This window comes from Scardinius erythrophthalmus (assembly GCF_964197995.2).
Source record: "Scardinius erythrophthalmus genome assembly, chromosome: 14".
Lineage (NCBI taxonomy): Eukaryota > Metazoa > Chordata > Actinopteri > Cypriniformes > Leuciscidae > Scardinius > Scardinius erythrophthalmus.
Window position 1 is genome coordinate 29,968,617 of NC_138234.1, and position 19,783 is coordinate 29,988,399.

At 38.8% G+C, this 19,783-nt stretch overlaps 1 protein-coding gene across 19 annotated transcripts in view; it reads left to right on the forward strand.

Moving 5' to 3' along the window:
- The window catches only part of add3a (adducin 3 (gamma) a), a 93,880-nt gene extending 74,946 nt beyond the window's left edge, over positions 1–18,934 (forward strand). For 11 of the 19 annotated variants that reach the window (XM_081385070.1, XM_081385059.1, XM_081385074.1 and 8 more), the window contains 14 exons: positions 2,301–2,439; positions 3,991–4,142; positions 4,630–4,710; positions 11,654–11,803; positions 11,934–12,077; positions 12,209–12,307; positions 12,769–12,942; positions 13,739–13,990; positions 14,549–14,665; positions 15,078–15,161; positions 15,376–15,393; positions 15,699–15,822; positions 16,503–16,592; positions 18,656–18,934. In XM_081385070.1, the coding sequence (XP_081241196.1) occupies positions 2,301–2,439; positions 3,991–4,142; positions 4,630–4,710; positions 11,654–11,803; positions 11,934–12,077; positions 12,209–12,307; positions 12,769–12,942; positions 13,739–13,990; positions 14,549–14,665; positions 15,078–15,161; positions 15,376–15,393; positions 15,699–15,822; positions 16,503–16,592; positions 18,656–18,903 (1,872 nt within the window). In that variant the 3' untranslated portion in view covers positions 18,904–18,934. The remainder of the gene's footprint in view (positions 1–2,300; positions 2,440–3,990; positions 4,143–4,629; positions 4,711–11,653; positions 11,804–11,933; positions 12,078–12,208; positions 12,308–12,768; positions 12,943–13,738; positions 13,991–14,548; positions 14,666–15,077; positions 15,162–15,375; positions 15,394–15,698; positions 15,823–16,502; positions 16,593–18,655) is intronic. The other 8 variants (XM_081385062.1, XM_081385064.1, XM_081385063.1 and 5 more) reach the window with 3 other exon arrangements.
- The last annotated feature ends 849 nt before the right edge of the window (positions 18,935–19,783 follow it).

Consider the following 19,783-nt stretch of genomic DNA (forward strand, 5'->3'; position numbering starts at 1 on the left):
TGTGCACTTGTACAGTAAGAATGAAGTCATCATAACTGAGGTGTTGTCAATGAATCTCCTCTGTTATTACCCGCAGCATGTGAGCACTCTATCAATGTCTGCGATTCATTCTTTAGTCTGAACTCTTTGATCTGAACAGGTGTGCAGAATGACAGCACATCTTACAGACGAGCTTTATCACTGGTTTGTTATGAATCAGTGTTTCCCCTAGGCTCTTTTTCAGCGGGAGGGGGGCAGGGTTCCCACGGGTCCTTGAGTTTGTGAATCTGAAGAAATGTTTTCAAGGCCCTGGAAAGTTTTTGAAATTAAACATAGCCTACATGATACAGGTCCTTGAAAGTGCTTGAATTTATTTTGTGCAAAAAGTTTTCTGGAAAAACGAATGTGTTTTACACATTCCGATCCGCTAAAGTGTTATTTCGCCAACACTTCGTGGCTTGCTTGATTTACGTACATTAACGCGTTACGTTAAGTATTTCCAGCGCGAGGTGTTCTCGCAAAAAAAAACCTACAACTACGAAACTACTACACAAAACTATTACGATGGTACCTTAACGTTTCACAGACACACTGTGAAACATTGCAAAAATAGGCTGAATCCGCTTGAAACATGATTCCTGGAAAATGCAAGTTTCAAGATATTTGGCTCTCCAAAGAAGATTACATAGAATGCTTGTTAGGATAATGTAAACCCATGAGGCAAGAAAAACTTAAAAGCATATTCATATATATTAAAACTTCTGTTTACATGAGCCTAAGCTCTTTTCAATAAAATCCATGCAGTGAATATCAGATCATTTTAGAATACAGTTTAGGATGTACCAAATTTTCTTCAGTTTTATGCAAAACAGAAATACGACAAATAGAATATCAGATCTCTGTCATAAGGCCAAAAATAAATAATAAAAAAGCTTTTTTGCACAGTTGTGCTTGACATGAAAACTGTAACAATGTATCTTACAAGGTAACACGTTGTAACCTTGCTCTCACTTGAAATGTGTTCTCACATTAAGTCCTTGAATTTGAGGGGTTTGGACCTGGAAAGTCCTTGAAAGGTCCTTGAATTTGAAGTTAACCAAGATGTGGGAAACCCGGGGGTGTGGTAGATCCCCCAAAACTACTAGTGTCGCTGAGCGGGTGTGTTACGGATACGTGGTGGGTTAGGCTTAGGGTCACAATATTTATAGGTATTTAGTAGTGATATTGTCGGGATTTTCTATTTACAACAAAGAAAGCTAAGTGCCTGCACAGAATATGATAGCATTAAAATTAGTGCTGGGCGGTTTGACCAAAAATCAACATCACGTTTTTTTTCTAAATTATACCGGTTTCACGGTTTTTACCGTTTTTTTGTTTTTTTCAAGCATGATGGGAGTTAACCACATTTTCTACTGAGTGAGAGAGGAAATACGGCAGTAGATTTACTTATGATGCCCTATTTTATTGTCATGAGTGAATATTATAGAAAAAATCCACACTAATATTAATAATACAGGTTTGCAAGGCTGTTTACAAAGAGGTGCCAGCAGGACGCGCTTTAGGAGCGGCAGAAACAGTGGTTTCCCCGATAACGGCTGTACACAAAGCAGCAACGCTCATAAACACTGCTTTATCAGGAAAGATAAAGAAAGATTCAATCGTAATAACAAAGAAACTTTTCTTAAGACCGTCAGTTCACTTCAGATACGTTAATACAGTATAAAAACGCGCGCCGCGAGAAAAAAGACACTCTCACCCCCACACGTCTCGTGCCCATTCTAGTCAATGCTTGTGTTTCAGATCGAAGTTTCCCAGAAGCGGCTCTCCGCGCCGCTTCGCTAAATATAGGCGCCTAGTCTATTTTGACGCACCACGTGGAGGACGGAATAAAACCTTGTCGCAGCTGTAATGCGCCGCAGACGTGTGTTGTAAATGCTGTGTTGCGCAGCTCCGCGTTCCGATTAAAGCGACATACACCGGTATTGCGGTATATTAAAAATTCATATCGTAACAAAAATAAACACCGGTATTCGGTATGAACCGGTAAACCGCCCAGCACTAATTAAAATATAACAATATGTAACGACAAAGTTTAAAGTGGCTTCATAAATTAATTAAAAACAAAACACACCTGATGTACAATGGTAGGGGAAACACTGTGAATGATATCCTTCTTTAAACATTGAAAATACATTTTCAAGGTTACAAGGTTCCACTGGACTTGAGGGATTTTGGATATAACCAAAGTCTTTAAGACGGTGATATGTTGCTTTCATTACCGTGTGTGAGATCTCTAATCTCATACTTGCTTTCTCTTTCAGGCATTTAAAGATGAGCTGGAGGGAATGATCCAGGAACAGATGAACAAGGGGAATAACCCAACAGGACTGCTCGCTCTGCGGCAGATCGCAGACTTCTTTATGACCAGCTCTTTAGCCGGTTTCTCCACCTCCCCACTCAGTGAGTATCGGCGTGGTGCGGCTCATCTCCACTGCAACAGATTGCATCAGAGACTCCTCCACCTGTTCAGAGTTATACAGTTCAATTCCAATTTTCATTTGCCATTTATTTATGAAGCACATTTAAAAACAACCTTGGTTGACCAAAAGACAAAAAAAAAAACAAATGCAGTTACAAAAGGTTAAAAGCACAATAGAAAAGATTAGGGTTTTTTTTTAGCATACAGGTCGCTAAATAATTGCTGTTTCCATAAACAAACGTTGGAGGAAATACAACCAGCCAAGTCAAGAAAACGTTTGCATTCTTTTATCTCACTACTTCCTCCCTTATCACTCCATCCAGCTCTCCACACATGTGTCTGTTTTCTCTCTGTGCTCTGCTATGCGGAACTAATCAGTGGAACTTCAGTGAACCCCTTTCAGTACCTACTGTACATTCAGAGATGTCCATAGACCATCCATAGGTCTAGAGCGTTTTCTAGAGCATATCATGGATAACTGGATCTGATATGTAGAAATAAGAATTTAATGTATACATACTTCAAAATGCAAAGCTCCCTTCCTAGTTTTCCCAGTTTATTTATGACTGCTCCACATTTGCACAGATATATGAAGTCTGTTCAAAGGAGATTTTGAAAGCAATTCTCGATCTTACACTACACCAAGCTCCAGATTTATCCAGCTGGAGTTCCATAGAGTTCTGGAATATTCAGTCAAATGGAGTTCTGGAAAGAGTTCTCGAACATTTAGACTTCTGAAATGTGTTGTCAACCGGAGCTCTAGAATGAGATCTGGGCTGCGTTTCCCAAAAGCATCATGAGCCCAAGTCCCCAAGAGTGTGGAGACCATTGCCACCAGTGTTCATTACAATAAAATCAAAATGCTTTTGGGAAATGTCGCCCAGGATTGTTTAGTAAAGTGGAGTTCTGGATAGACTTGTGGGATGTTTAGCCATGTAGAGTTCTGTAATATACTTTGTCTGTGCTTTATATAAAATGTGATTATTGTAGATGTAAAGAGCTTACCGTGTTTATTTTATGGCTGAATTTTTTTTTTTTTTTTTTTTACTATTATTGGATTTCATAAATCTTCTTTGACCAGAATCCCTAAAGGTTATAAATAAGCTATGGTAAATTGATTTCAGGGATGATTTTAGCAGTATAAATTCAACCCAACTAAAACGTCCTTATTAGATTTCAGGCGTATCAGTGTTTCATGGACACTTCTAAGGTGTTATCAGTTAATCAGGACACACCACTGGCTTTATTTAGAGTCTGAGTTTGACCAGAATCAGTGTATTGATTTACACACCACTTCGTTGTCCATATCCCACGAGAGCAGTACTAAAATGTCAATTTCAAGTTGTGCGCTCAGGTGGCCTCACTCATTTTGATATCTAATAAACATCTTGATACTTTTAAATACATGTTTAATTGAAGTCTGTCTTATTAAATGGTTTAAAACTGTTAACACGAACAAATGAGAAGGCAGCACATAGCAATTTGTCTGTGTGTTTTTGACCTGTTCTTGAATTGTTCCCGGTTTTCTCAAGGTTTGGGCATGGTGACCCCAATAAACGACATGTTCAGCATGGAGTCCAATACTATGGTGAAGGGAGAGAAACAGACCCGCTGCAAACTGGCCAGCCTCTACAGAATAGTGGACCTGTTCAGCTGGGCCCACTTCACAAGCTGTTACATTACAGTAAGGCACAGCTTTCTATCATTAATATTGGTACCAAAGGTTAAATAATATAGTTGATTTTGTGTTAGTATTTTAGAACAAGGAAATAAAAGTGAATGGCGCACATGGTGTTTCGCAATCCATTCCTGCAGGCAATGAACATTATAGTTCCTCGAAGTAATCAGACACTCTCAGTGTAATTCATTGAGCCAAGTAGGTCTATAATCCTTCCATTCATTTAATCCCCAAAAATGTCATATTATACTATTATATTATTATTAAATTATACACAGCTACTTTTGAATGTCCGTCAATGGAGAAATATGCTATTTGTCATCATAATTTTGTAGTTACAGCATTTCTGCTCATGCTGATGTGCTAAAAAAGGGAAATATCAAAATTTTTGCAGATATGGATGACTGTTGCTTCGGATTAAAAAAAACTTGTTCTAATTTGATCATGAGAAGAAAAACAGCTGCTTATTTGTGTTCTGTTTTTAACCTTGTAGGTTCGTGTCAGTAAGGAACAGGATCATATCCTCATCATCCCCAGAGGGCTGTCCTTCGCCGAGGCCTCTGCGTCCAATCTGGTAAACAAACTGTCTGTCTCGCATTATCACAGCAGAGCCTGATAGCGGTTCTGGGAACGGCTTGAGCATCACGCCCTCGGGAATGACAGGGTCACTTTGAGCAGCGACTTTAGCTCAAAATCACATTCCAGTGAGAATGAAAATAGATTCGATTCAGGCTTTTGTTGCTCTTACCTTCGGAATTCATTTATCAGTTACATATTATGTTGATTAAATAATAAATGATTAATTACTGCTTCAGTTTTGATCAAATAGCTTGTTGGCTATATTTTATGCTGCTTTGGCATTTCCGTGTTCTTAGTGGTGTAACAGCCTGTTTAAATTGAGATATTATTATTGCCCAGAGCTTAATAATAGTTGAAATGATATGTTTTTCTTTGTGTTTGGGATTTAAGTCTGAAATGTGCCGTGCACAGAGGGAACGTGTGTTGGCAGACCTTGACTGAGCTCTCTGATCGTTGCCAATGTTTGACATGCGTAATCAGCCGGTTATTTCTTTGAAATCTCAGAGTGGGTTTTGGATCCGTACTAGCCTGTGTGTTCATGTCAGTCGGAGGCTTTCAGTGCCTGTAGTTGTTCGTGCTTAATATTTTGTAATCATATTGTGGTGGTTCTCAATCCTGGTCCTGGAAAAACCCTGCACTGAACATTTAGGATATTTCTATAAATATATGCATATTTAAGTAAACTCCAGTTTGGCACTAGAAAGTTCCTTCCCTGTCCAGTGTTTGTTTGGAGAGGCTAGCACTAGCAAGCTAGTTTTGAAAGCATGAGATCCCACCCTCCCTTTAGAGTGTCTCCAAAGACACCCCTTCTTCAAAACACATGAACGCACACAGCAGAATCTGCAACGCCTCACAAGATGAGACGCTAAACTACCTCATGTCTCAAAGCACATAACAGTACAATAATAATGAACATAAACAACTTACAGAGCTCTTACTTGTACCACCTGACTGCTGCAGATTCATTTCAGCGTTGATAGTGTAGACATAAACATAAATCCAAGTCTGAGGATGTGAACAGCTCCAGCTAGAACGTCACGGATTACCATCTCGTTATTACGGCTATGACATGGCGTGAACGTAGCATGTGCTTGTTGTTTTGGTTCAGGAGGAACTGTAAAAGGCGGCTGCTGTTTCGGTTGTGGTGCTCAGTGACTAACGTCTGTCTACAACTCTGCATCACAGAAAGTGGACTGAATGCAATGATTGAACGAAAATGTTTTGGTCCAGAGACTTCCACAGAAGATCATGTTATTAAAACATGTTTTAATATTTAGACCACTTCTATTACTGATTGCTATCAGGATGTGAAGATCATTTCAACCAGCATAACAAAAGGTTTTTTATCAACAACAAAAAAATGCCTACCCTAACTTTAACCCACACAAGTGTTCATAAACGTGCGTCTGTTGTTGTTGTTGTGTCTCCAGTAGTTTCATCTCTTCCATTTATTTTTAACTGTGAATTGAAACAAAGGTCTGGGACAGTGTTGCCACCTTGTGAACCAGCTAATTGGTGCAAAACAATTCAAGACGCATGTGCAAGCTGAGCGTACGCAGTATGTGTGTTTAGACAAATCAAGCGTTGTAACAACATACATCCCCTAGTGTACACACAAAAACAAAGTACCTTTGGGCTTTTAGGACTCTGATAATCTTATCTGATGATCATATTGAGAATGGCTGGAGTAGTGGGTGATGGATAAAAACTAGGGCTGTGTGATTAATCGAGATCGTAATAAAATCGCAACGTGAGCATGTGCGGTTTCTAAACCGCAGAAACCACAGTTACGACATGGATGAAAACATTATTGGGCTAGACGAGGGCTGTCAATTACTACCTATTGCCAGAGCGCTGTCAAATTATGCTTTTACCACCACTTTAGCACAAAGTGCACATATCAATACAAGCATTCACATCTGCACATTTACGCCCTTGCTAACAATTTGTTTCTGGCCTTAGATCTGCAATCCTCGAGTTAGTTGGTGACAAACAGAATTGAACCTGGTTTCACTTTTAAAGCGTTTTCCCTCTCGCCAGCGTAATAATGTGTTTTGACATGCTGCTCGTGGTGGATGCTGTTTTGACAAATTCCTGCCAATCAGGTGATTTAATGCTGGAATGAACTTGTGAAGCACATTTGTCCTCCAGCCTGCAGCATTTATGACTCGGTGAACAGAATTGAAATTGCCTGAGGAGAGCAGTGGCAGTCTCTGCGTCTGACTTGCACTCTTGCGCTGGCTGATGCTGTTAATGCTGCACTGTGCCGGATTGTGTTTTGGGTAGAGTTACGGCCACTGCCATGACAAACACATTTTTCACAGTCATGAAAAAATACACTCAGTCATTGTGTCGTTTCAGGATCGCGGCAGATTTCTTTGCTCTTGCACTCTTGGTCATGTATAATAGGCTTTAATAGGTGCCATTGACCTTTTATTTATGGATCAAAGCCAGTACCGGTTTGTCCAGTTTCTGTTTGTGTGGACTGTGTGTTTTAGACAGTGAGAGTTAGATGAAGCCCGATCTCTTTTGCATAGTCGGATATACAGGATTTTTTTTTATCTGTGTGTGTAAGAGAGAGAGAGATCTCTGTGTTGCTGACACCGTCATTCTCCGCTTCTGTGGGCGTGGCTGTGGCTTTGTGCCCGCTGGAATGAGGCCAGCAATCTGGGTCACAGTTTTATTAGCCCCCTCCATGTGATCAGTCACTTTCACACTCTCTCTTGTACACTTATTACTGCTCTAAGCCCCTTAACAGAGAAGAATATGACGAGAAGAGACTGTCATGACTCGGGACTAGGGTGTTGTGTGTAGTCAAAAGAGCCAAGGTTTCATGATATTCTGATCGGTAGATATGGCTTTGCTCTATCCTTTTGAAGTACATTTAAACAAAAAACATTATTTGGGGTAATTTTTAAGTTCCCTGCCAGTGCCAGCATTTTTGATCATGTTCAGAACGTGTAAATATGTAAATAGTCAATATATCAAAAGAACAAAGCATCTGCTTTTAAAAAATAAATAAAAAAAGTATCCTAGCTTCATTCATTCTTTAATCAACACTTTAAAGTTTTATTTAAAAAAAAATACATTTTGAACAAAAAAAAGGAAATCATGTTTTTGTCAAAGACTATGTTCTGATCGGATTCAGAATGACGATCGAAACATGAATTATCGGAGATTGAGTCCATCAACACCCCCAAAGCTTGCACAGTCCTATACCTCTTTGTGGGTTTCCACCAAGGGGCAACATTCTAATCTGAGAAATGAAGCCTACCCGGAAGTGCAAAAAACTGCAATACATCGAAAATCCGCTAGGGGCAGGTCCCAAAAGGGAGCAAATGTCCATAGACCCCATGTTAAAATGTCCGTTTTCACAGCATAAATTCATGTTTTTACAGGTTGGTCCCATGGACTTTTATTGTATTTTTCGATAGGTTCCGAGTGCCTGACAACTGTGAGGGGGGTGAATTTTTTTCTAACTCGTTAGTTTAGATAGTATTTAGATATAAAATGTATGCCAAATAAGGGCGTGGTTAACTTTGATTGACAGCTTGATTGACAGCTGATAACGAGCATAGGCTGCGCCAAGGAGAATGACAACATAAGAAGCGCCATTTTTTTACACAGTTGAAATATAATACTACTGTTTCTGTATCATGAAATGTAGTTTTAAGAGTTTTTCAGGCGAGAATGTAGTCTCGTGAATCTATAATTTGTTCCCTGGCCAATCGTTTTGGCTGAGGGCTAAGTGAAGTTTCATAACTTTATATATATATATAAGCTATTAACTTTACCGTTATATGGTTACTAGACTAGAGCGCTGACTTTGTATGTTTGACTGAATTGTTTGCTTTATTTGTATAGCTTCTTGTACCTTTTACTTATACTTTTATAATGGCTAATATTGATAAAACTGAAATTTAACAAAAAGAGACTGGGTTGAGTTTTGTCATTTTAAATTAATACAACGAAGATGATCTGTAATGTTGTTTACTGCAACATCTGTTGTTTAGTACAAATGCACATATTGCCTGGACCATATTAAAATGTTTAATGGTTTTATATTATATTTAAACGAAAAGAGGCAGGGTTATTTCGTTTTGTTATAAATAGGCAAACGTTATATGCAGTGAATATAATCAATACGCGTTGCCTGAACCACATTTGTGTGGCTATAATGTTTAAGATTTCTTTAAATGAAAGCGAAAAGAGTTAGTGTGGTGTTTTATAACATATTTCGTTGCCTGAAATATACACAGAGATAACCGGAGTAGCAGAGCGAGCTGAGTGACGTGCGCTGCGTCAGAAGGTGGGCGGGGTTAGGATTTCCCGAGATTTTCCAAGATGGCGCCATTTTCGCTTTCATTTAAAGAAATCTTAAACATTATAGCACACAAATGTGGTTCAGGCAACGCGTATTGATTATATTCACTGCATATAACGTTTGCCTATTTATAACAAAACGAAATAACCCTGCCTCTTTTCGTTTAAATATAATATAAAACCATTAAACATTTTAATATGGTCCAGGCAATATGTGCATTTGTACTAAACAACAGATGTTGCAGTAAACAACATTACAGATCATCTTCGTTGTATTAAAATTTAAAATAACAAAACTCAACACAGTCTCTTTTTATTTTTTAGTCTATGGTTCACACATTCCATACGGTTATGTTAGGCAGTTTTGATGTATGTGCTCTTGATTGTTTGATGATTGCATTAGCTAACTTGTGCGTAAACTACTATTTACGCAGATCATCATCTTCACTTGTTTTTGGATCCGGAGATGCTGTACTATTTCAGAAGATGCGTAACAGCGCCCCCTATCATATAACAGTGAAAACACAGATTGCCATACATACTTCTGAATGGCAGGGAAGCGTTGTCATAAATGACGGAAAGTCTCGTCTATGGTGGGGAAAGAGTTAATGTCAATAGATCTCTCCAGGATGGAAACACGCCAAAGTTTAATAGTACTTAGGGTAATGGTGCGGTCATGTTAGTGCATTTTTGGTGAATTATTGTGCTCTAAAAAGGTCTATGATCTATTTTTAATCAGTCTACTGATGTATGAAGCACAGCTCACACACAAGCAGCTTTCTGTTGGTCTCAAGCATTTCAGATGTTTTCTGAAAACATAATTTTCCTCCACAAAATGATAAATGTCACCCACCTAAAGGAGTGTGTTCAAATTCCTAACCACAATGTTGATGATTGTTTTGCTAAAGCAAGCTTTTACTGTTACATAATGTGGCATGAGATTTCATGTCTATGAAGCAACTACTGTGAACCGTTCCAAATGTTCGTGTAACAGGAAATTAACACTTGTAACTTTTGTTTTTTTGCCTGCTAATTGCACTGTTAAATGTTTTTCAATCCACAAAAAATAATTAGTTATGATGATTATAATAATGTGTTTGCTGGACTATTTTACAGCAAAAGTGACCACACATACTGATTAAAGCATTTACTCTCACCATTTATTACATGATAAACAAAGATCTACTCTGAGCTACAAGTCTCTTCAAATCGGATGAGAGATTTTGCCAGGTTCCTGACTCCTCTTGAGAGAACTGTTAGGTCTTGTTTCAGTCCATTAGCATTAGTGTGGTGGCATAATACAGCAGATATACGGTCTATAGAAGAGAACCAACTTCCTGTGGCCAGTTTAATGGTCAATATGTAACCGATGAAGAAAGAATAGCATGAGATAGATGTCAAAGCTGTCATGTGATATTAGGCCGTGTGTAAATGTGATCTGTCACTCAGAGCTCTTTAGCAGAGCAGTGGTACTGTGTGTTTATTCTGAGCTGGTAGTGATATGGGGTGCGGCATCGACAGGCATGTGAAGGGCATGTTGGGAGGCTTGTTACAGGACCAGCATGTGATGCAATTCAATATTTAATTAGACACGCACAAGCATCTTCTTTCACTTCCCATGACAAAAACAACACACACAACCAATGATTGACAAATCATTTATAGATGATAAATCTACCATTGAAATGTTTGAGGTTGGTAAGATTTTTTGTAATGTTTTTGAAAGTCTCTTATGTTCACCAAGGCTGCATTTATTTGATCATGTATACAGTAAAAACAGTAATGTTAAATATCATTACAGTTTAAAATAACTGTTTTCTATTTGAATATATTTGGAAATGTCATTTATTCCTGTGATCAAAGCTGAATTTCCAGCATCATTACTCCAGTCTTCAGTGTCACATGATCCTTCAGAAATCATTCTAATATGCTCATTTGCCTCTCAAGAAACATTTATTATTATTATAAATGATGAAAACAGTTGTGCTGCTTAATATTTTTGTGCAAACCATTCAGGTTTGATGAATAGAAAGTATTTTTTTTTTTTTTTTTTTTTTTTTTACAGCATTTATTTGAAATAGAAATCTTTTGTAAAATTATAAATGCCTTTACTGGTTTGATCTGTTTAGATGCACCCGTGCTGAATAAAAGTATAAATTTCTTTCTTTCAAAAAAAATAAAATCTTACCAACCCCAAACTTTTGAACGGTAGTGTAAATGTAAAGCTTAATTATGCTGTAATTTGATTTTCTGGATTCTTTCCCCCCACAATGGTCATCCTCTATCGAGGTTACCAGGAAATAGAGGCTTATTAAAAGCATTAACCGAATCATCCACTGGTTCTCAGTTTATTTTCGAAGACGGTTCCTTCCTGATTAGGTGTACGATGTCAAATGAGGCAATGTGTTGGACACAGTAGAGAAGGGAATAAAGACCTATAGTCTGTGTATTGATACTTCTGGTTTGTTTATTAATAAGCACTCAGATAGGAGTAATCAGATGCTGTCTCTGCTTTAATATAACTTTTGTATACATCTGTTTAAGCCTCACCGCTGTTTGTTTTAGGTGATCATGAACTACATTATGCTACATTATGTGTTTCTTTCGTTCTCCAGGTAAAGGTGAACATCCTCGGTGATGTGATCGATCAGGGCTCCACCAACCTGCAGATCGACCCGGACGGCTTCAGCCCTCACGCTGCCATCTACTCCATGAGACCCGACGTGCGCTGCATCATTCACATACGCACACCGGCCACGGCTGCTGTGAGTGTCCGCCCAGTTACATCAGCTTCACATGCACTATCACCAACAAAAAAAAAAGTTTATTTCAAAGAAATGATGACTGTTTATTTTAAATCGCCATGACTTGCATAAATCTCTTCTGTTATGTCAGGTGTCGTCTATGAAGTGCGGCCTGCTGCCCATCTCTCAGGAGTCTCTGATCCTGGGAGACATCGCCTACTACAACTACCAAGGCAGTCTGGATGAGCCAGATGAGCGCTTGGAGCTCCAGAAAGCCCTCGGGCCGTCAACGAAGGTAAACAACCTTGCCACAATTCAATACCCAGAGACAGTTGCATGATGAAAGTGAGTATGAAAGCGAAAAATGCAGTTCGTTTGTAAATGTGCCAGATATTCTTCTCAGATCTGTGTATGTGTGTGTTGCAGGTGTTGGTTTTAAGGAATCATGGGGTTGTAGCTCTCGGAGAGACCATTGAAGAGGCCTTTCACTACATTTACAATGCTCAACTGGCCTGTGAAATTCAGGTAAAATGCTAATAATGCTGGGTAATGCATTTGTAAAATGGTTTTGGGTGATGTTTTATAACATACACAGATTGGCTAACAGAACATCAGGTGCTCTGGCATATTTTGGTAGCTGTGGTTCAAAAAAACAAAAACGGATCGCCTCACTTCAGAAGGCCTTTATTAACCCCATTGAGGCGTATGGATTACTTTTATGATGGATGGATGCACTTTTTTGGGCTTCAAATTCCAACTTACCTTTAACTCCCATGATAAAGCCTGGAAGAGCCAGGAAATTGTGTTTGGCTGAAAGAAGAAAGTCATACACACCTAGGCTTGAGGGCGAGTAAATTATGCGGAAAAATAAAATAAACAATTGTTTTCACCCTTTAAGCAAGCTTTAAACTGCGCTTAATTTCTGCAAAATGATCCAGAACTGGCCTTTTGTGCCGTGGATGTCTGACGTGGTTCTGTCTCTCTAGGTGAATGCGTTCTCATGCGCTGGAGGAGTGGAGAACCTGATCGTGTTGGATCTGGAGAAGTTTAAACCTCGTACACAGGGGGTGGCAGAAGCCGGGGTCAACATGGGCTCTCAGCACAAGTGGAGGGTGGGAGAGCTGGAGTTCGAATCGCTCATGAGAATGCTGGACAACCTGGTAAGTTTGTGTGAGACTCAAATACGGTTACAATGAGCTCTGTGCCGATCATCTCCCAGTGTGGTACAGAAACAGGATTTGAACTCTGCTTTGGCTCATCGATCGTGCCAAGTGTGAAAACAGCCAAAAGCGTTTGCTAAATGACTACTTACTGCTAGTCCAGCTGTGTTTGAGAGGAATAATCACAGCGGAGAGACTGGAAAATCACTTCTTTTAGCCTATTTCTTTCCCTTCCTCTCCTATTAGGCAGACAAAAGGAGACTAACATAAAGAGAGAGACAAACCGGAGTTGAAAAGCACTCCTGCCACATCTCTTTCCTCTTCTTTCTGTCCATGTCTTTCTCCAGCTGTGCAGACCGCTCTGTTTTCTCTCTCTGTCCGTGTGAGATAGGGAAGAATGCAGGCATGTGGAAAGTGTTTTCTCAGCCGAGGCAGAAGAATGGAGTGATGTGGAAGATGATAATGATATGGTGCGTCGCTCAGTGAGCCACCATTACCCGCTTCCAGTGAAGCGCTGTGTTTTTCCCACTTATGCTGGAGAGTTTCAGGATATGGTTACAGAATGCGCTTGAAATGCAGATGTATCTTATAGACTGTCTTTTGTAGTCGACTTTTCTTGCACCTTCTGCAAAGTCAGTTTTCAAGCAGTGGCTCATTATATAAACATATTCAAAGGGTTGAAGCTCATGCATAAAAGGCCTTTGATTCGTTGAAGGCCATTAAATGATTTAAGAATAGGTCTCATCCTTATATCATATGTAGTTGTTTATATTTAATGTAATCTATTTACTTCCAGGGTTACAGGACAGGCTACACGTACCGACACCCCATCGTGCGGGAGAAGCCGCGACACAAGAGCGAAGTGGAGATTCCCGCGACAGTGACGGCGTTCATGTTCGATGACGACGACACTCCACGTTTCCCTCTGAAGTTGCTGCAGCAGCGACAGCAGAGAGAGAAAACACGCTGGCTCAATTCACCCAACTGCTACATGAAGGTGAACGTGTCGGACGGGGCTAGCGAGGAGAATGGACGCACCAAGACCATGGTGAGGCTCAGGGCATCTGTTATGGTGCTCTGAGATCTTGTTTTTGAAAGCCTTGCATGCTAAAAGAAAAAAGCGGAAAGTCCTCAGGTGGATTTGGTGGAAGAGCAAGAATGTGGTTATTTCCTGGGCATACCTGACGGTCTAGCTGCAGACGAAACTCATATTTCTGTTGTCATCACAGATAAACTTTTGAAGCCTCATAACTTCTGTCAGCTGCCTGGAGGATGCCGTTGTCTTCAAGGCTGATTCCAAATGAACACAGTTCGCTACTGACCTCTAGTGGTCGAGGCTTTAGTATTACAACTTTGGCTGCATTTTCACCAAGAGCAAAATGTCAACCGTAGCTAAAAAGTCTAGATCTAGCTCAGAACTGTACTTTTGTGCAAATGATTTCATGGCAAATTACTTGAGAGAAATTTTGGTTGCAACTCTTTTGGCCTAGACTTTACGTCGACTCTGAATGGCCGCAGAGGACTTTATCTTTCTAAACAAATCTCAGTCTGCATTTGTTTTCGTGAATTCTGTCCTAAAGCTCTTTCTTTTACTCCATCTCTGCAGTGGATGAAGTCAGATGATGGCGGTAACACCAGCGGGACTCCGATCCGCATTGAAGATCCCAACCAGTTTGTTCCTCTGAACACAAACCCCAGTGAAGTTCTGCAAAAGAGAAATAAGGTGAGTTGTGTGTGCGATCAGATGGTTTATCATTGAGCCTAGATGCAGAAGTCATCACAGGCAGGCAAACTTCCATAGTAGGGGTCGAAAACAAAACTAATGGCATTTTTGCGTTCCATGAATGTGTTTCTATGACTTGAAGAAAAAAACATTGCGAAATTTGATTATGTTTGTCAGAAGAGAGAAAGATGTCCCTCAGCTTGTATTAGAAACGCACATCAGCGCTAATTAGCTTTATGTCAAGGTAATATAACACACGTTTAATGTTATAAACGTACATTAACAATTTAAAAAATAAAAATATGCATTTTGCTAGATTTACAAAGCTAAAAAGCTGGAAACACATCAGACTCTTATTCACCATTTCTTCGATGTCACTGGGTCTTAAACCGCTTTCCTGTGATCTTTTCAGATTCGCGAGCAGAACCGGTTTGATATGATGACAGCAGGACCGCAGTCACAGCGGCTGGCAGGGATTGTGGTGGAAAGACCTCCGGTGAGTGTCAGAACCGCATTTTCATAAACCATGTGTGAATCCTGAACGGTCAAGCAAGGGTAGCACAGACATCTGCGTCACTAGGTGGCGCCAGATCCTCTCAGAGACGGATGAACAGCGTGAGCTGTGTCAGTTGTGTTGGTTAGCATCAGCATGTGGGGCTAAGGATATTTTAAAGCAGGATACTTTATGAAGCTCTGTTTTTCTCTTTAAGGGACAGTCGCCAGTTAAGGTAAAATCCCGGGGTGTTTTGTTTGTCGTTATGTTGAAAACAATCACGATTTTGAGTTTTGAAATGTCTGCATGAGGTCATTGTTATATTTGTAGTTTTTTTGATTTGCAGTGTTCCTACTTAATTTTTTAGTTGTTTGTTTTAATATTAGAGGATTTGTGACACTTTTTGCTTTTGAATGCTCAATGATTAACATGCCTGATGGTCTGTGTGTTTGAGTCGTTTTTGTCATCATTATGACTCATTTCATAACCGAGGTGCAATTCTAGTGTCTTATTTTTGTGTTCTCTGCTCTGCCCACGCAGCCGTACATGGGCGACGGTGAGGAACAAATGGCCCCTCTTCCTCCAAACCCCTTCAGCGAGCAGATCGAGAAAGAGATGAACGACTACCAGAAGAGGGTAGAACAACAGCGCCTCGGATTAGACGGTAAAGCACGCTCCACCTTACACTACAAATTAACACTTTTTATTCAGCAAAGATGCATTAAATTAATCAAAAGTGACTGTAAAGACATTTATAACGTTACAAAAGATTTTTATTTCAAATAAAGGCTGTTCTTTTGAACTTTCTATTCGTCAAAGGATCCTGAAATAAAAATGTAAATAATTGTTTTTAACATTGATAATAACGAAAAATGTTTCTTGAGCATCAAATCATCATATTAGAATCATGTGACACTGAAGACTGGAGTAAAGATGCTGAAAATTCAGCTTTGATCACAAAAATAAATTCTATTTTACAATATATTCACATAGAAAACAGTTCTTTTTAACTGTAATATTTCTTTCAAAAACAAATCCTTTGAACATTACCTAATGAATAAAGACCGCTGAGATGCATGACACCTCTTTTCTTTCAAGAGCACCTCACTTCCTGTTCCCCATGTCACTTATATACGACCCAGTCAATGCTAATGTTGTAACTCACTGCCCCTTATAGCTAAAAATCAATACCGTGTGACTTACACAGAACTAACATGAGGAAAACACCCAGCCAAGATGAGTGTTTTATAGCTGTGACAAAGTCCTTGCATGCTAACCTGTCTACTTCTCTAACTGTGTGTCTCCCTGCCTGACTGTCTGTTCACTAACCAACTCACTCTGCAGATGAAGAGCAGCTCACGTCAGACGACGCTTCCACACTCTCTCAGTCAGTGTCCCAAACTCAGTCTCCTCACAACACTCCAGCCAAAGAAGGTATAACTGAGAAAGCCGGCTGTCTCACTCAACCACAACTCGCAGTGTTCGTGAGAATATCACGTCAGTATTAGCAGTGATTGTTTAGCAGGCTAGCTGGGTACAACAAAACACAGGTGGTGAGATTCATCATGTTGTAACATGCAGATTATGACTAATTTAATAGTGGTTCATTTTCATAGGTTAGTCTGGATTGCTTCCGTGCCGTTTGTGTGAATCATATCGCAGTGTTGTTGTTAAGTAAAACTATGAAAATGTTAGTTTTCAGTCATTTCTAATAGTTGAAGCTGTAATAAAATATAAATAGTACATGAAAAACTTTAAAAGAAAAACTTGATTTTGGAAATTAACTGAAATAAACAAGTTTAAGTTAAAGGACTGGAATTAATTATGATGTATAAAGTGAAGTAAGCCTATAAAAATGTATCTAAATAGAAATAATTAAAAAGCGAATAAAAAATGACAAAAGCACACAATTACAGAAACTGAAAGTGAAGAATTCAAATATTAATAAATACTATAATAGTATAATACTAAAATAACACCGTTTCGAAACTAACTGTCCTGTTTGTTTTTAAATCTTTTTGCAACATGTTAAAATGGGTGTTGCAAAAGGTTCTGGCAGGATGTTGCAGGACGCTACCTTCTCTTCTGTGATGTTGCCCTTGTAGAAAACAAGCAATACCTGTTTTCTGTTATAGAAGAGTAAATATAAGTCGTCTACAGGAAGTAGAGACCCCTATGTAAACTGAAGATGAAGCCTTACATAAATGAGAGAAATCCTGCTATGCGTTCACACACAGCGGGGATAAAGTGTGGCATGAGGTGGAGAAACAGGATGCGTTTGCCCTAGTCTCTATGAACCAGTTGCATCAAACTCACTGGTTACCCAACCAGACGCATCACACGACCGCTGATGAACCATAAACAATTGAGGCCGCTTTCAACATGTTTATCTGAAGTGTAGGTCACACTCCAGCCAGGACATTTTACACTGAGTTTCTTGCAATGATGATGCAACACTTAACTTCTGTAACCTCTTAGGTATTACTAATTTAGACGGGAATCTGATAGTCAAAAACCTAAATATTAAATATTCATAAGACTTTTTATAAATTATGCAGTAATCACCTGGAGTTAAACGGAAACGGCATTCCGTTTAACTCAATTTAAAGCAAAATACAGCAGTTAGTGAGTAAGTTCATGAAAAAATTTATTTTAAATTGTAGGTTTATGGTTTCCAAGCAACATTGTTTTTTTATTAAACAATTTTAAATAATCTTAATCATATTTTTTGCTGATAATTGGTTTATTAATATTAGAATTTATTAATAATGCAATAAATATTCCACCACCATTAACAATTCTTCACGCAAATAAAATAAAATTGATCAGTGCAATTGTTGCCTTTTTTTTTTTTTTTTTTTTTTTTCAGGAAATATTGCAACTTAATATCAAATTTACTTTTTTTATTAGTTAATACATTTTAATAATAAATTAAAACGATAAAAACTAAATTCTTCTGGCAAATAAAATAATTAATTGGCACAGTTTGTTGCTAAGCAACATTTTAGCTTAATTTAATAATTAAATATTTTATGATTAATATTTTAGTTTTTTCTTCTAATTAGTTTAGAACTTATTAGTGCAATAATTTATAACCACCTCCTCAATCAAATCTTCCGGCAAATAAAATAAAATTCACTAGCACCCATCGTAACTGAAAGAATTAAATTTATTATTAATTAATAATTGTTCTAATAATTAAATGTATTAAAACAATAAACAAAACAAACATATCTTAAGGCAAATAAATAACTCATTAGCACAACATGTGGCTGTTTATGGTTGCCAAGAATCAATATACAGCAACTTGAAGAATTTTATTATTGTTGTTATTATTATTATTAGTTATTTTTCTAATAATTAGTTCGGTGTAATTAATAAAACGATAAAAAAATAACCACCACAAACAATTCTTCTGGCAAATACAATAAAACGTATTCATACAGCTGTTGTTATGGTTGGCAAGTGTTGATTATGAACTCTGTGTGTTGTTCCAGAGAACCACACCGGCGTGATGCTGAACGGCAAAGACGGGCACGGCGACGAGGACGAGCTCATCAAGCGCGTGAGTCAGCTGACCACCAGCGTGGAGAGCGTGGAGATCGAGGTGCGCTCGGGGGAGAAGATCGAGGAGGCTCTGACGCCCGAGAGCTCGCCCTCCAAATCACCCAACAAGAAGAAGAAGAAGTTCAGAACCCCGTCCTTCCTGAAGAAGAACAAAAAGAAAGAGAAAGTGGAAGCCTAGAGGAGAGAGAGAGAGAGAGAGAGAGAGAGAGGCCCACTTTGTCTGTCTTTCTGTTTGTCGTTTTATGTTTTTGAGTTTGTTTTTGTTAAGGTTATGTATGACAAAAACATGGCACGTTATATTGGGAGTCGAATAGATGGAGTAACATGCGTTCTTCAGAGATGTGCCGCGTTCACGTGATCATAAGATGAGTTTTATACAGGAAGAGAAGCGAGGGAAACTCCTGGGAAACTGGCTTCTCTCCCCTGATGGACTGAAAATGTGTCTGTACGTAGTTTCCTAATGATTTTATCTCGTTGATGAGCCCATACTGCATTGTTTTTTTTCTTTTTCATATTGTATGTTTATTAGATTCTCATACAGACCTTTTATGAGCCCCTTTTCTATCCGCCACGTCATCCCTCATGGTGTCAGTTCTGCTTGCGTTGTTTCTCCAGCTGTAGGTGGACGGTGGGCGTAATTGGTTACACTACACAGGAGACGCTAAGGAATCACACTGGAAACCGTTCTGGGGTTATTTTAACAGGGTTTGTTTTATTTGCTTCCTCTTCGCTGTGATTGTCGGTGTGAAATTGAGCAGCGCGTGTGATGATCCTGTGTAGAGCCGCTCCAGCCTCCTCTCCGTACTGTTCTTTGCCAAACGAAAAGGTTTAATAGCATAAAAAGCAGAGCAATCACGTTTTAGTGAACTGTAATTTTGGTTTCGTGAAACATCCACTCTTTATCTCTAATGAAATATTTTAGCTTTTTTTTAATTATTATTATTATTATTGAAACAGTTTAGGTTTTATCCATTCAGTTTTGTACTCGTTTCTATACTTTAACAACGTAAAAAAAAAACAAAATCTTGAAGCATGTTTTGCTAGCCTGAATTTATTTG